This window comes from Ochotona princeps, chromosome 17, assembly GCF_030435755.1.
Source record: "Ochotona princeps isolate mOchPri1 chromosome 17, mOchPri1.hap1, whole genome shotgun sequence".
Classification (NCBI taxonomy): Eukaryota; Metazoa; Chordata; class Mammalia; order Lagomorpha; family Ochotonidae; genus Ochotona; species Ochotona princeps.
In genome coordinates, this window is record NC_080848.1 from 18,885,138 (window position 1) to 18,897,425 (window position 12,288).

General features: G+C 57.5%; 2 protein-coding genes across 7 annotated transcripts in view; one reads left to right on the top strand and one right to left on the bottom strand.

Moving 5' to 3' along the window:
• SRCIN1 (SRC kinase signaling inhibitor 1) overlaps positions 1–2,891 on the top strand; it is a 53,922-nt gene extending 51,031 nt beyond the window's left edge. The window contains exon 20 of the mRNA XM_004591122.4: positions 2,583–2,891. Coding sequence (XP_004591179.4) covers positions 2,583–2,717 — 135 coding nt within the window. The 3' untranslated portion in view covers positions 2,718–2,891. The remainder of the gene's footprint in view (positions 1–2,582) is intronic.
• Positions 2,892–8,364: 5,473 nt separating this feature from the next.
• ARHGAP23 (Rho GTPase activating protein 23) overlaps positions 8,365–12,288 on the bottom strand; it is a 67,998-nt gene continuing 64,074 nt past the window's right edge. For all 6 annotated transcript variants that reach the window (XM_058676179.1, XM_058676180.1, XM_004591121.3 and 3 more), the window contains one exon: positions 8,365–9,753. In XM_058676179.1, coding sequence (XP_058532162.1) covers positions 8,740–9,753 — 1,014 coding nt within the window. In that variant the 3' untranslated portion in view covers positions 8,365–8,739. The remainder of the gene's footprint in view (positions 9,754–12,288) is intronic.

Below are 12,288 nucleotides of genomic sequence, written 5' to 3' on the forward strand. Positions count from 1 at the left end.
CCTACTTTAGCCAAGCTCCCTTCCCTGGCTCTGGCTGGCCATAGCCGTCACTCCCACAGCCTGCCATTCAAAGGCTTCTTCCTTGTTTCTAGCAGACAGATCTGAATGTGAGGTCATTTCTATGGAATCAAGGGAGTGGACAGTGAGGCTCCCTGCCCAGACGCAAGGCCTTCTGGGAGTCCCGTGACTCTATCACCTCCAAGCTGTTTTCCAGATCCTGTGAGGTGGGAAGGGGACTCAGGAACATTCGGGGTTTTTTGTCTTGCATGCACACGTGCATAATTCCTGTGCTCAGCAGCCCCTTTTGGGTGACAACTTTGATTCCCTTCACGGGTCAGCTGGGACCCTTCCTGGCAAGCCTTGGTCAGTCGGTCATGTGATCTGGTGTCCCTTACCTCCCTGCCCACCCTGGTGCTGGGCTGGCACATCTTGGCTCAGCAGCTCTGCCTGTGGCTTGGTAGAAGTCGTCTGTTATATCAGGTTCTTGGTTACTCCGTATAGTAGGGGCAGAAATAGGGTTCTGGGAAGAGCTTCCTGAAGATGAGGCGCCCCACTCAGGCTGTTTCCTCCTGATGCCTTTGACACTGGTGAGAAGAGGGGAGGAGGGGGCAGGGAGCAAAGGTCAAGGGCTTGATGTTCATGGAAAGCCAAGAACACTGCTTTCTGTCACTGCTGGGAAATCTCTAGAGCAGCTGCTGCACCACCTTGGAGATTTAATGAAAAGACCACTCCAGAAGGCTGAGGGAACAAACCAGGGATGTTGCCCTCTCGGGGCGGTGGGGAGAATGAGGGCTGTAGTCACAGCTCCTTGCACCTGCTCGTCCCTGGGGACACTGAAGGAGGCAGCCAACAACCTTGAAAAGACACAGCAGCTTACTGTGATTAACCTCTGCCCCCAAAGCAAGAGGCAGGTGTGTGGGTTCGCCCCTTGGGGGATGCTGTGGCCGGAGGCTCCTGGGAGGGAGGGGGACCCAGAGCACTGTGCAAAACAGATGTGTGCCCTGCAGATGGGGCGGGCACCTGGCGTCTCCTCCCGTGTGGGGGAAGAAAAAGGTAAATTCAGGACTCGGGGGACATTGTGAGCCGGGTAGGGCAGATGCTCCAGAGACCAAAGCTTGAAATAGACAGGCTCTCGAGAAGCAGCAAAAGGAAGGAACAGAGAAAGCTTTTAACTAGAAAGATCGGTGGGGAACAAAGGAGAGCCAGGAGGGACTGGATACCTTGTGTGGGGTTGTGGCAAGTTGCCAGGAGCATGAGGGCTTTGGAAAAGGCTAGAGCCGGGGAGGGGCAGGCCTGAGCCCAGGTAAGTGACAAAATGAGGGCTCTCAGCTGCCTTGAAGTGACTGGCCCGGGGCCTGAAGCCCCAGGAGGGTACAACCAGTGCCCCGATACATGGAAGTCAGCAGAACACCAATGAGCCTGTGGCTGGGAACCCCTGTGAGGGACGACTGGGCAGCTCACAGTAAAGAAAACAGGGCTTCTGCCTGGATCATCACCGGGCACACTGCAGCATGGCCACTGACCAGGCCCCCTGGTGCACCTGTGTACGAAGGGGCATCCTCTGCCCACTGGCTGCTGGAGGTAGGGCTGCTCTGTACCCTCCCATCCCCACCCAGCACCCACTGCAGCCCTGCCAGGTACCCAGCTGGGGAACAACACAGGCGCACAGGAGGTGGAGCAGCGCTGCCCTTGGCAGGGCCAGGCACATGCCCTCCACAGTGCCAGGCAAGAGGCGGCCAGTGGCCGATGGGGCACAGCCCGAGTGTCCCTGCGCTGCCATCCCTTCCCCCTGTAGGACAGGAAGCTCTGCTGGGACCCTGCCCTCCCCAGCAAGGGTTCCACCAGTTCTGAGTGTCCCATGTTGACAACAATGGGTTCTTGCTAGGAAGACCCTCCTTACCTGCAGCAGTTCCTCTGGGTCTGTATCACCACCCGCCGTCCCCCCGCCCCCCAACGCTTGACTTTGACTTTTGGAACTTTGGTCTCCAGAGGAGTCTGCCTCAGTGGGGTTGACAAATAGCAGGTGTTAGAGATGCACACAGGTTCCTGCAGTCCCAGCTCCTGTGCGGCCCTGGGGGGTGTGCACTTCAAGCACAAACTGGGGTGACTGCTGTACACCTCACCCTGTGATCGATGGGCCTCGGGCACACAGAGAGGCTGCCCCCCGAAACGATCCTCTCCTTCCTGTGGCTTTGCTCAGTTTGGAGTGTGACCACCTGCCTGGCTCTGTGGAGGGCATGTGCCTGGCCCGGTCACTGCTGGTGTCTATTCTCCCTCTCCGCCCTCCCCACTCTGGTCTCCCATCCTTGTCTGCTCTCTCTTTGGTCCTCTGTCCTTCCTGTCAGTAATGGGGGATCGGCCTTCCCTTCTGGCCTTCCAGGCCATTGAGGCCAGCCCTGCACCCTTGCCGCCCCCACTCCCCACCAGGACGCTGTCTCCACACATCCACACAGCCCTTGGTTCTTGCCTTGGTGGACTATTCCTCTTTATTTTGTTAAGTTTCAGCGGAGGTGCGGGGGGGACAGGGAGCCCACAGGGCTGTCTCTTCCTCTCTCTGACCACTGACCCTGTTTTTGTTCCAGGCCGCTAAACCATCCAAAGAGACGAGCGGGTCAAATGAGCCCTTGAGCCCAGTCTCAGAAAAGCCCTCTGCCTCCAGAACCTCCATCCCCGTATTGACTTCCTTTGGGACCAGAAATTCTTCCATCTCCTTCTAGAAGCCTCTGTGCGCCCACCTCACCTCCCTCTCCTCTTCCCGTCATCAACAGCCCTTTCCTCATTCTAGGCTCCCCATCCCCCAAGGCCCTTTATCCCGTCCCCTCTTGGTGTTTTTGGTTTTTTAAATGATTCACTTTTAATTATCTTATTTTTTTTTTTAAAGAAACAAAGTAATACAAGTAAAAACCAAATACACCTTGCCCCTCACCTCTCCACCTCCTGCACCTGGTGCCCCCATTTCGGGGTCCCTCCTCTCTGTCAGCCGCAGTCAATCCCTCCCCAGTCCACACTGAGGCTCTGCCCCACTGTCCTTCCTCTCGCCACCACCGGGAGCCTCCGCTGTGACCCCTAAGCTGCACCTTCCTGGAGGACCACGCCTCATGGGAGCAGCCCGCCGGACACAGCCCAGGGAGAGGACACAGACTGGACACGCCCTTGGGACAAGACTGGCTGTGGCTGCCGCTTTTCGCACACATAGGGGGCACAGGCTGGGCGTGGGTAGCCCCTGGAGCAGGGGGCTTCGGTATTTCTGGTTTCCTTATTGGAGCACTTTTGATGCCGTTAATTTATTTACAAGGGTGGGGTGGGCGTGACTGAGGGGGCCTAGCGGGTGGGGAGGGCTGAGGGAAATGGGGGGGGAAGCGCGGCAGGGAGGGTAGCCTCTGCCTGGGTGTTCGGGGAAACCACAGGATGGGGCTTGTGAATGGGAGTCTGGGGACCAGGAACCCCGAGGCGCCACCAGCTAGCCCACTCAGTGCCCCCTGGGATCACCCTGCCTGGCCCAGGTCTGTCCCTAGCAGGTCCTGGAGAGAGGGAGGGAGGAAGGGACTTCCAGTCCCTGACACCCTCCACCAAGAAAGCACAGCGAGGGTGCGGCAGGGAGATTTTGGGGGATGGAGTGGGGACGGTGCAGGGTTCTGATTGGAGCACAAAGCCTAGAGAGCACAGGGGTGGGGGCAGCACCCCGGGAAGCCCCGGGCCTGGCCAGGGAGCGCCAGGAGCACTTGGGGGGGGCGGGGTGTGGAAGCTGGGTTGTGTTCATTTCATTCTTTCTCTCTCTTTTTCTTTTTTTTTCTGTTGGTTTGTCCTTATTTTCTAGCTTTGGATCATTTTTGTACCAAGGCAAGCAAGCCTTTTTGAAAAATAACAAAAGAAGAGGAAAAAAAAATCCCCTCCTGAAAAAAAAAATACCCCGGAATATAGGGAAAAAAAAAGAACCTCATAAATGATGCAATTACTTCTAATTGCAGGCAACTCTTTACATTTAAGTGAAGTGTCTTAACATTTTATATTGTTTTAAAAATATATTTACATATTATATATATATAATATACGTAATATAAATATATATAAATATTTAAAAAAGAAAAAAGACCCACAGCTCACTCTCCCTGCTGCTGTGTCGGCGGGGGAGGGGTGGGGATGGGCTCATCAGCCTGGTTCTTGTGGTCCAGTGAAATGGTTCAGTTTGATTTGGCTGTACAAAGACCCTGATGTGGCGGGGAGGGGAGTGGTGCCCCCTCTTCCTTCCACTCCTTTTGCTTGCCTCTCTTCACTTGCCTACCCTCCGGTCCCCTGACCTCCAGCCCTGGCCCTGTGACCTGAACGTGTGCCCTGCCTGTCATCGTCCGGAGTCCACGTCTCTGTGTGAGGGGAGGGGCCCCATGGGGGACGTGTCCAACTCCGAAGGGGCAGAAGGAGGCAGACACGCTCCACGCCACCCACTCCGGGGGAGCCTGGGAGGCTTCCAGGAGTCTCACACTTTGCTTCCTGCACATGGATGGACTGGGAGGCACCTGCGTGTGCAGCCTGTGTGATTGTGTGTGTGTGTGTAAGTGTGCTGCGTATGCATGCACAGATGTGACCCCACACGTGTATGGAGGAGGCGTGTGCATGTAGGTGTGTGCGCCCTGTCTGGCTCCAGGCATGTACCTACCTGTGTGTTCCTGTGAGAGGAGCTATGTGTGTGATAGCACACCTATGCAGTTGTGTGGACATGGAGGTGCATACAATGTGTCTATCGGTGTAAGTGTACTGGTGCAGACCCTGGCGTGTGGGAGTGTCTCTGTGTGTGCATGCATATGTGTGTGTGTGTGTGCAATCGTCCCGCACCACTCACTCTGGCTCCCTTCCTCCACCCTGCCCCCAGCAGCACGTCAATGCCTCTCTCCCCCAACTCCAGCTGCATGCGCCTCACTGCTCTGTCCATCAATGAATGTGTGCTTGACCAAGAGAAAAGACCTCCGGGGGACCCTTGTATGTGGTCCCCTCGGCCCCCGCCCACTGTGCTGTGTTACTCGCATGGGGGGGGCTCCTCTCCCACTCCTTCCACAATATGCTGTTTCCCAGGGGCCTCAGGCTCTGAGTGGGGTACCGGTGAGGTCCCCCTGGGTGAGCCCTGGCTCCACACCCGCCCCATCCACCCCATAGGGCCCGTTTGATGTCAGTGATGGCTTCTGTGGATATTCTGTGACCTCTGTCGGTGTAACTTGACAATTTCTAAATGGAAAGGGTTGCTGTGTTTTCTGTCTCTTTTTTAATGTCTTTTCTTCTCCCCACTCCCTGCTCTCTTTCCTTTTTGGTTTTTCTAGCCGAGTGTTTGGGGCTTTAATAAAACTCGTTTCTTTTTCTTCTCCTGGACCTCCTGCCTCTTGGCTGCTGCCTCATTATTTCTCTTCCCTGGAGGTCTGGGACTATGCTGGGGTGAAGAGAGTAGAGAACAGGGGATCCCCTACTTTAGCCAGGGCCCTTGCAGGAGCACAAATATGAGCTGGTGGGGGACGGCTAGTGCTGTCCCCTCAGGTCCCCAAGAGCCAACACCATCCAGGCTACTGCAGGGGACCCCCTGCCTCTTCCGGGGCCAGTTGTTTGCTTGGCAGTCAAAGGGGGTGTCCCAACCAACCCCAGCAGCATAGCTCTGGGCATCCCCCACCTGCCTGGGAGACAGAGTGGGGGGATCAGGCGCCTCACCTGGAGTCTCCCCAGTTATAAAATGGTCTACTCTGCCTGACCCCCCAAATCAGGCAGTGCTTCTCCCCCGAAATCAGGCAGGAACTGCTTACCTGTAGCAGCCTCTGGGTGGGACTTGGCTTCCTGGACTCTGGGTGGAGTGACCCTTTGTTGTAGCCACCTGTTCGTCCCAGAACAGCAGCCTTCAGTCCCTCCAGCGGATTAACACTGGCAGACGGCCCTGGTGGCATACATGCCAGCATCCCAATGCTGCGTGCCTGAGTCTAATCCTTGTCTCTGACTGCTAGCTGCAGCTTTCTGCCAGTGCAGACCCTGGGAGGCAGCTGAGCTCAGGCACTGGATCCTTGCTACCCAGGTGGGAGGCCTGGATTCAGCTCTTGGCTTAGGGGCTTAGGGGTTGGTCTAGCCCTGTCCATTATAAACATGTGTGGATGAACCAGCCAGTGGGAGTCCTCTCTGTCTCTGTTTCTTATCTGTTTTCTATCCCATGGTTTGGATGCACACACACACACACCCCTGTAATGGAACAAAATGGCCTTTGTTTACCCCCTCCTCCACCCTGGAAAGTGAGCCAGGGGTCCTGCTAGGGTTTTTCAGTTCTAACCTGTTCTAAGGGTCCTGGGGGTGCTCTTGAGGATGTTTTGCTTGGCTGAGGACCCGACCAAATCTCTTCTGTTCACCACCGCACCTCATCCTCCCACCCTAACCCACATACCAGCACTTTTTTTAAGGTTTATTTATTTATTTATTTTTGTTTTTATTTTGATTTAAGATTTATTTATTTTTATAACAAAGTCAGATATACAGAGAGGAGGAGAGACAGAGAGGAAGATTTCCCATCCAATGATTCACTCCCCAAGTGGCCGCAAAGACTAGAGCTGAGCTGATCTGAAGCCAGGAGCCAGGAACTGCCTCCAGGTCTCCCACACAGGTGCAGGGTCCCAAGGCTTTGGGCCATCATTGACTGCTTTCCCAGGCCACAAGCAGGAAGCTGGAAGTGAAGTGGAGCATTTGGATACAAACTGGCATCAACATGGGATACCAGCAGTTGCAAGGCAAGGACTTTAGCATTTTAAAGCATTTTAGAAATTTTAAAGGGGAGTTACATAAAGAAAAGGAGACAGAGAGAGCTTTTATCCACTGGTTCACTCCCTAAATGGCTGCAATGGCCAGTCCCAAGTAAGGAGCTAGGAGCTTCTTCCAGGTCTCCCATACAGATGTTGGGCCCTTTTCTGCTGCTTCCCAGGTTATAAGCAGGGAGCTGGATAGGAAGTGGAGCAGCCAGGACGTGAACTGGTACCCATATAGGATGTCAGCACTGCAAGCAGAGACTTCTCCTGCCGCCAATCTTTAAACTTAAAAATAGCAATAGGGCCTGGTGCGATAGCGTAGCGGTTAAAGTCCTTGCCTTGAACACGCCCCGGGATCCCATATGGGTGCCGGTTCTAATCCCAGAACCTCCACTTTCCATCTAGCTCCCTGCTTGTGGCCTGGTTAAGCAGGTGAGGATGGCCCAAAGCCTTGGGACCCTGCACCCCCATGGGAGACCCGGAAGAAGCTCCTGGCTCCTGGCTTTGGATTGGCTCAGCTCCAGCTGTTCCGGCCACTTGTGGATTGAATCATTGGACGGAAGATCTTCCTCTCTGTCTCTCCTCCTCTCTGTATATCTGCCTTTCCAATAGAAACAAATAAACTCTTTTAAAAACAACAATGTATTTATTTGAAAGGCAGAGTGGCTGTATCTGGTGGACAAGCCACAGTCCCACCCCAGGGACCTGCAACAGCCAGGGCTCCACCATTCCACCGTGCACCTGCACCACGGCTCTCATCAGCCTCCTGGGATACTCAAGAAAGCCGCAGGGACCCAGCAGTGTGCCGCCTCCCCCGGCCCCCACTGCCCTCTGGCCCGGGACCTGGCCCCCCACCCCTGCCCTCTCCTCCCCCCCAAATAAGCGACACAGTGATTTGTACCTTCAGGAGGACTGTTTATTTCCAAGATATAGACCGTACTTTTAGACAGGACTTTTCAGAAGCAGATCTTAGTGGTGGCCTAGAGCGATGTTGGGACACTGTGAGGGGAGCCATGCGAACGTGGGGCGGACAGGTTACCACACCGTTTGTAAATGAGCAGAACAGTTTTAAAAATCCTTATAAATTCTTTATCATATGTTACACGTTTAAAGACAATATTTACAATAGGACAGGGCAGCGGAGTGGAGAGACAGAGAAAACAGACTTTACAGCAAATCTTTGCATAAAACCAGGACTGACAGATGTGCCGTGTATGTGTGAGGGGGCTGGTGAGCCCACAGGGGCGTCCCCGGAGTGAGGGAGTGGGGGTGTAGGTGGTATATTTACAACGTGTGGGGAGAAAAGGAACAGCCCAGCTCAAATCCTATCTACCAATGAGCGAGGGAGGTGCTTGTGGCTATCCGCCCTCCCCAGGGTTGGAGGGCGGGGGTCCATGTGCCTAGGGGTGGCAGAAACTGGCACATCTGGAACAAGAGGGGTGAGGGGGGCCCAGCAGGAGGGACCCTGCCCTCATGGGAACAGCCAGCTGCCCAGGTGAGAGTGCTCAGGAGGGCAACGTGTGAGGATGAGGAGGACCCTGCGGAGGGTCCCCACTTGCTTTTCTGGCTCTGACACACAACAAGGAGGCGCAGGCTCCCCGGGGAGCAGAAGCTGCTACAGGAAAACACCTTTGGACAGTGATGACACATTCGGTAAGCACAACCCCTACCCTGTGGACACCACGTGTTCCTCCTCCAGGAGCCAGTCCACGGTCAGAAGCTTAGTGGGGGCAGGGCCAGGGACGGGTACCCAATAACCACCAGGGTCCAAAATAAGGGGGTGGCCAAGCACACCCTACGGTCAGTGGGGAGCCTCAACAAGTAGACACAGAAAGGCCCTGAGGGTCACACATGCCAGCAGCCAACCCCCTTGTATTGGCTCCGTCCAGCTTGGGCCTTCTATGCTTGCCTCAGCGAATTCCAGCACCCAGGTGGGGGCAGACGCTGGTTCCGCAGGGGACAGGGTGGGGTCCTTGGCGCGTCACAGACACTGGTGCAGGCGGGAGGCAACCGAGTGGCGTGGCGACTGGGTCTGGAGGGTTCCCGGGTCCCCAGGCCCGGGGGGCAGCGAGGGGGTGGACGACGACGGGGCCCGCGCCTTGGTGGACTCCAGGCTGCTGAGACCGGAATCCTTGTTGTCGTTGTGGGCCCGGGGGCTCATGGGTTCGGGGGCGCCCCCGCCCCCCAGTGCCTTCCACTCGTTGAAGTTGAGGTCGGTGAGCGGGCTCTGCACCACCACCGTGTGACGCCGCCAGCTGCTCCGCCGCCGCCGCGTCTCGGGGGACAGCGGCCGCCGCAGGCGCACCGCCATGTCGTCGGCCGTGCCGCGGAGGCGCAGCCGCAGCGCCTCGATGCGCGAGGGCCGCGAGCCCAAGGCCACGGCCGCCGGAGGGCGCAGCGACTCCTGGCTGCTGGACGAGGCAGAGCCGGGCGGTTCCAGCACACGGGGCCCGGCCCGGCCCGCGCCCCCGCATGGGCCTGCACCCTCGGCGTCCGGGCGGCTGCGGGCCAGGCGGCGGCGCGCCAGGGTGTCGCAGGGAATGAGGTGATGCGAGCTGAAAGACGGCCGGCGTGCCAGGCGTCCCGCCGGCCCCGTGCCCGCCTCGGTGTCCGTCTCCACGTGGCTCAGCTCGCTTCGCTCGTCGTCCGCCTCGTCCCCCGCACCCGCCCGCCGGCTGCCGGTGCCCGAGCACACGCTGCGGTCCATGGTGGACAGGGTGGAGTAGCCCGAGACGATGGAGCGCGCGTCCGCGGCCGGTCGCTCCTCCGGCGCCGCGGGGGGACTGAGGCGGCCAGGCGCCTCGGGGGCTGCGGCGGTGGGCAGTGACCCCTCCGAGGCCTCGGGCTTGTGCGCCTCCTGCTCCGAGTCATCGTCCGTGCTGCTGCCCAGCCCCCGCGCCTCCCGCCGCTTTTTCCGCTTGCGGTTGACGGCTGAAATGAAGGAGATCGCCAACATCTCCCGGGTGTACGGCTCCTTCTTGGCCGCCCACGAGCCCTGTGCGGAGAGAGGCAATGGGATCTGCAGCACCCCTGCCCCGGAGCTCCAATCGCCCCGAGAGCCCAGCCCTACCCCTTCTGGCACCTGCTCAGCTCCCTCTCGCCGCCCCCCGCCCCCCGGCCCCGCCTTGCTGCCGGAGCTGAGACTGGCCTCTGCCATTCCCGTGGGCATGTTCTAGGTAGATCCACCCTTTCAAAGACACTGGCGTGGGGTCACCAGACAATAGTGTCTCCTTTCAATGTAGGGGACGTGGTCTCCAAAGCCCTTCTCCACTCAGCCCAGCCCTGCTCCTCCTCCACTCAGGCCTGCTGGGAAACCAGCTTTTCACCTGCTCAGGGTGCACCTGCTTCTCCAGACACATCCTTTCTTTCCCCGTGGCTCAAGAATTGCACAATGGATGTTCTGGGTCAGGACCACTTCCAGCTGGGCTGCCTGTTCCCACCAGGACCTGCTGAGCCCTGGGACCTTGGGGTCTGGCCTTCCTACTCTCCCAGCCCACGGTGGTATTTGGGAACTTCATCAATTTCCCTTTCTGGGCTCTTCTGCCATGGCTCTCGAAGCTAGCCTGTCCACCTCATCTACTGGCTGCCCTCATTGTCCTTGCTGCCCCTCCACCCAGGGCTCCCAGTTCCACCCTGCCCCAACCCCTCTTCCTCCAGACAAAATTCTCAAGCAGGACGCTGGTCCACGCCCCTCTCCGCCCCGCAGCCAGGCTGGGACACATATGATGCCTGCTCACACACACACACACACACACTGGCAGTGTCCACAGAGCCCTGCCCCATGGGCCTCCCCTCAGATAGGGCCTGCCCTCAGATAGGGCCTGCATGTTTAGGTTTCTGGAGATCCTCCGTGCCTGATGTGCTGTAAGAGCCACAGGGCCCAGCGAGTGCCAGTCCTCCCCTGCTGCGCTGAGCTCCGTCCTCTGCTCCCACTGTTCTTTGCAAATACATGTACACCTGCCCTTCTCCATCATCCACTTCCAGCTCTGAGCTCCAAGAGGGCAAGGCCTGGGCCTTCCTGGGCTTCTCCTGGGCCTGGCACACAATGAATGCTCCCGGAATGAACACGGGGTGGATGGAGCCTGGGAGGCCTGCAGCAAGTCACACAAGTTTCCTCAAATGCCATAGGACAGTGAGGGAGCCGGTTAAGCCTGGGGCACTAGCATCCCGTATGGGCGCTGGTTCGAGACCCGGCTGCTCTGTTTCTGACCCAGCTTCCTGCTCATGTACCTGGGACAGCAGCAAAGGACAGCCTGGGGACTTGAGCCCTGCTACCACCCACTTGTTAGGATGCAGTTTCCAGATCCTGGTTTCACCTGGCCCAGCCCTGTCACTGCAGCCACTAGGGGAGTGAGCCAGCAGATGGAAGACCTCTCTGTCTCCTTCTCGCTGAAACCTTGCTGTTCAAATAAATAAATACTTTTATGAAGACTGGTCATTCTGACACAGAAACAGCTGGTACCGCGCTCCACGGGAAGCAGGAGCCGTTAGCAGGGCTGGCGATGTTCACCGCAGGAGCTGTAACGCCCCAGGCATGACTGAGGACCCAGATGCCATCCTCTGCCAAGCTCACCCAGTACCAGTGTGACTGTCTCCACCACAGCATGCTCTTTATTGGAGGCCTGGGGTGGGTTCTGTGTGTGTGTGTGTGTGTGTTTGTGTGTCTGTGTTTGATTGTGTGTGAGTGGGGTTCATGGCTTCCCTCTGAACCTCAGTGTGGGCTCAGGCCCAAGGCTGGTGGGAAACCCCAGCTTTCCAGTGTCAGTGGTCCTGGGCCCTCAGGGTCAGGGTGGGTGGGTGCGTGGGGGTTACTAAAGTAGGGTAAAGGGGTCCCCTTCCCCCAAGGACTTGCGGTTAAAATAAAGGGGGCCTCCCAAGCTCTGTGATGTGTTCTTGGGGGCTGGTGGATGCCCTGATGAGGAAGAGCCAAAGTACCACTCACAAGGTGGCAGGATCCAGACCAGACTGTCCCCTATGGCACTGCCACCACCTTGGTGTCCTGGCCACAGCCTGTGGCAACAATGGGCCTTGTTACCCTGGAGCCAACAAGTGCCTCCCTGGGTCCCAGCTTCAAAGACAGGACACTGCACCAAGCGAGTGTGGCTTGGAGCCATGAGCCTGTGCGGGCTCCCATGCCCCTGCTGCTGCAGGCTCCAAGGACTGCAGTTTGACAACCACTGACCTGGAGTTTAAAAGTCAGGCAAAGGGGGCGGGAGTGCATCGTAGCCTAGAGCTTAAAGTCCTCGCCTTACACATGCTGGGATCCCACATGGGCGCCGGTTCTAATCCTAGCTGCCCCACTTCCCATCCAGCTCCCTGCTTATGGCCTGGGAAAGCACTCGAAGATGGCCCAAAGCCTTGGGACCCTGCACCTGCATGGGAGACCTGGAAGAACCTCCTGGCTTCAGATCAGCTCAGCTCCAGCCATTGAGGCCACTTGGGGAGTGAATCATCGGACGGAAGATCTTCCTCTCTGTCTCTCCTCCTCTCTGTATATCTGACTTTTCAAGAAAAATAAATCTTTTTTTAA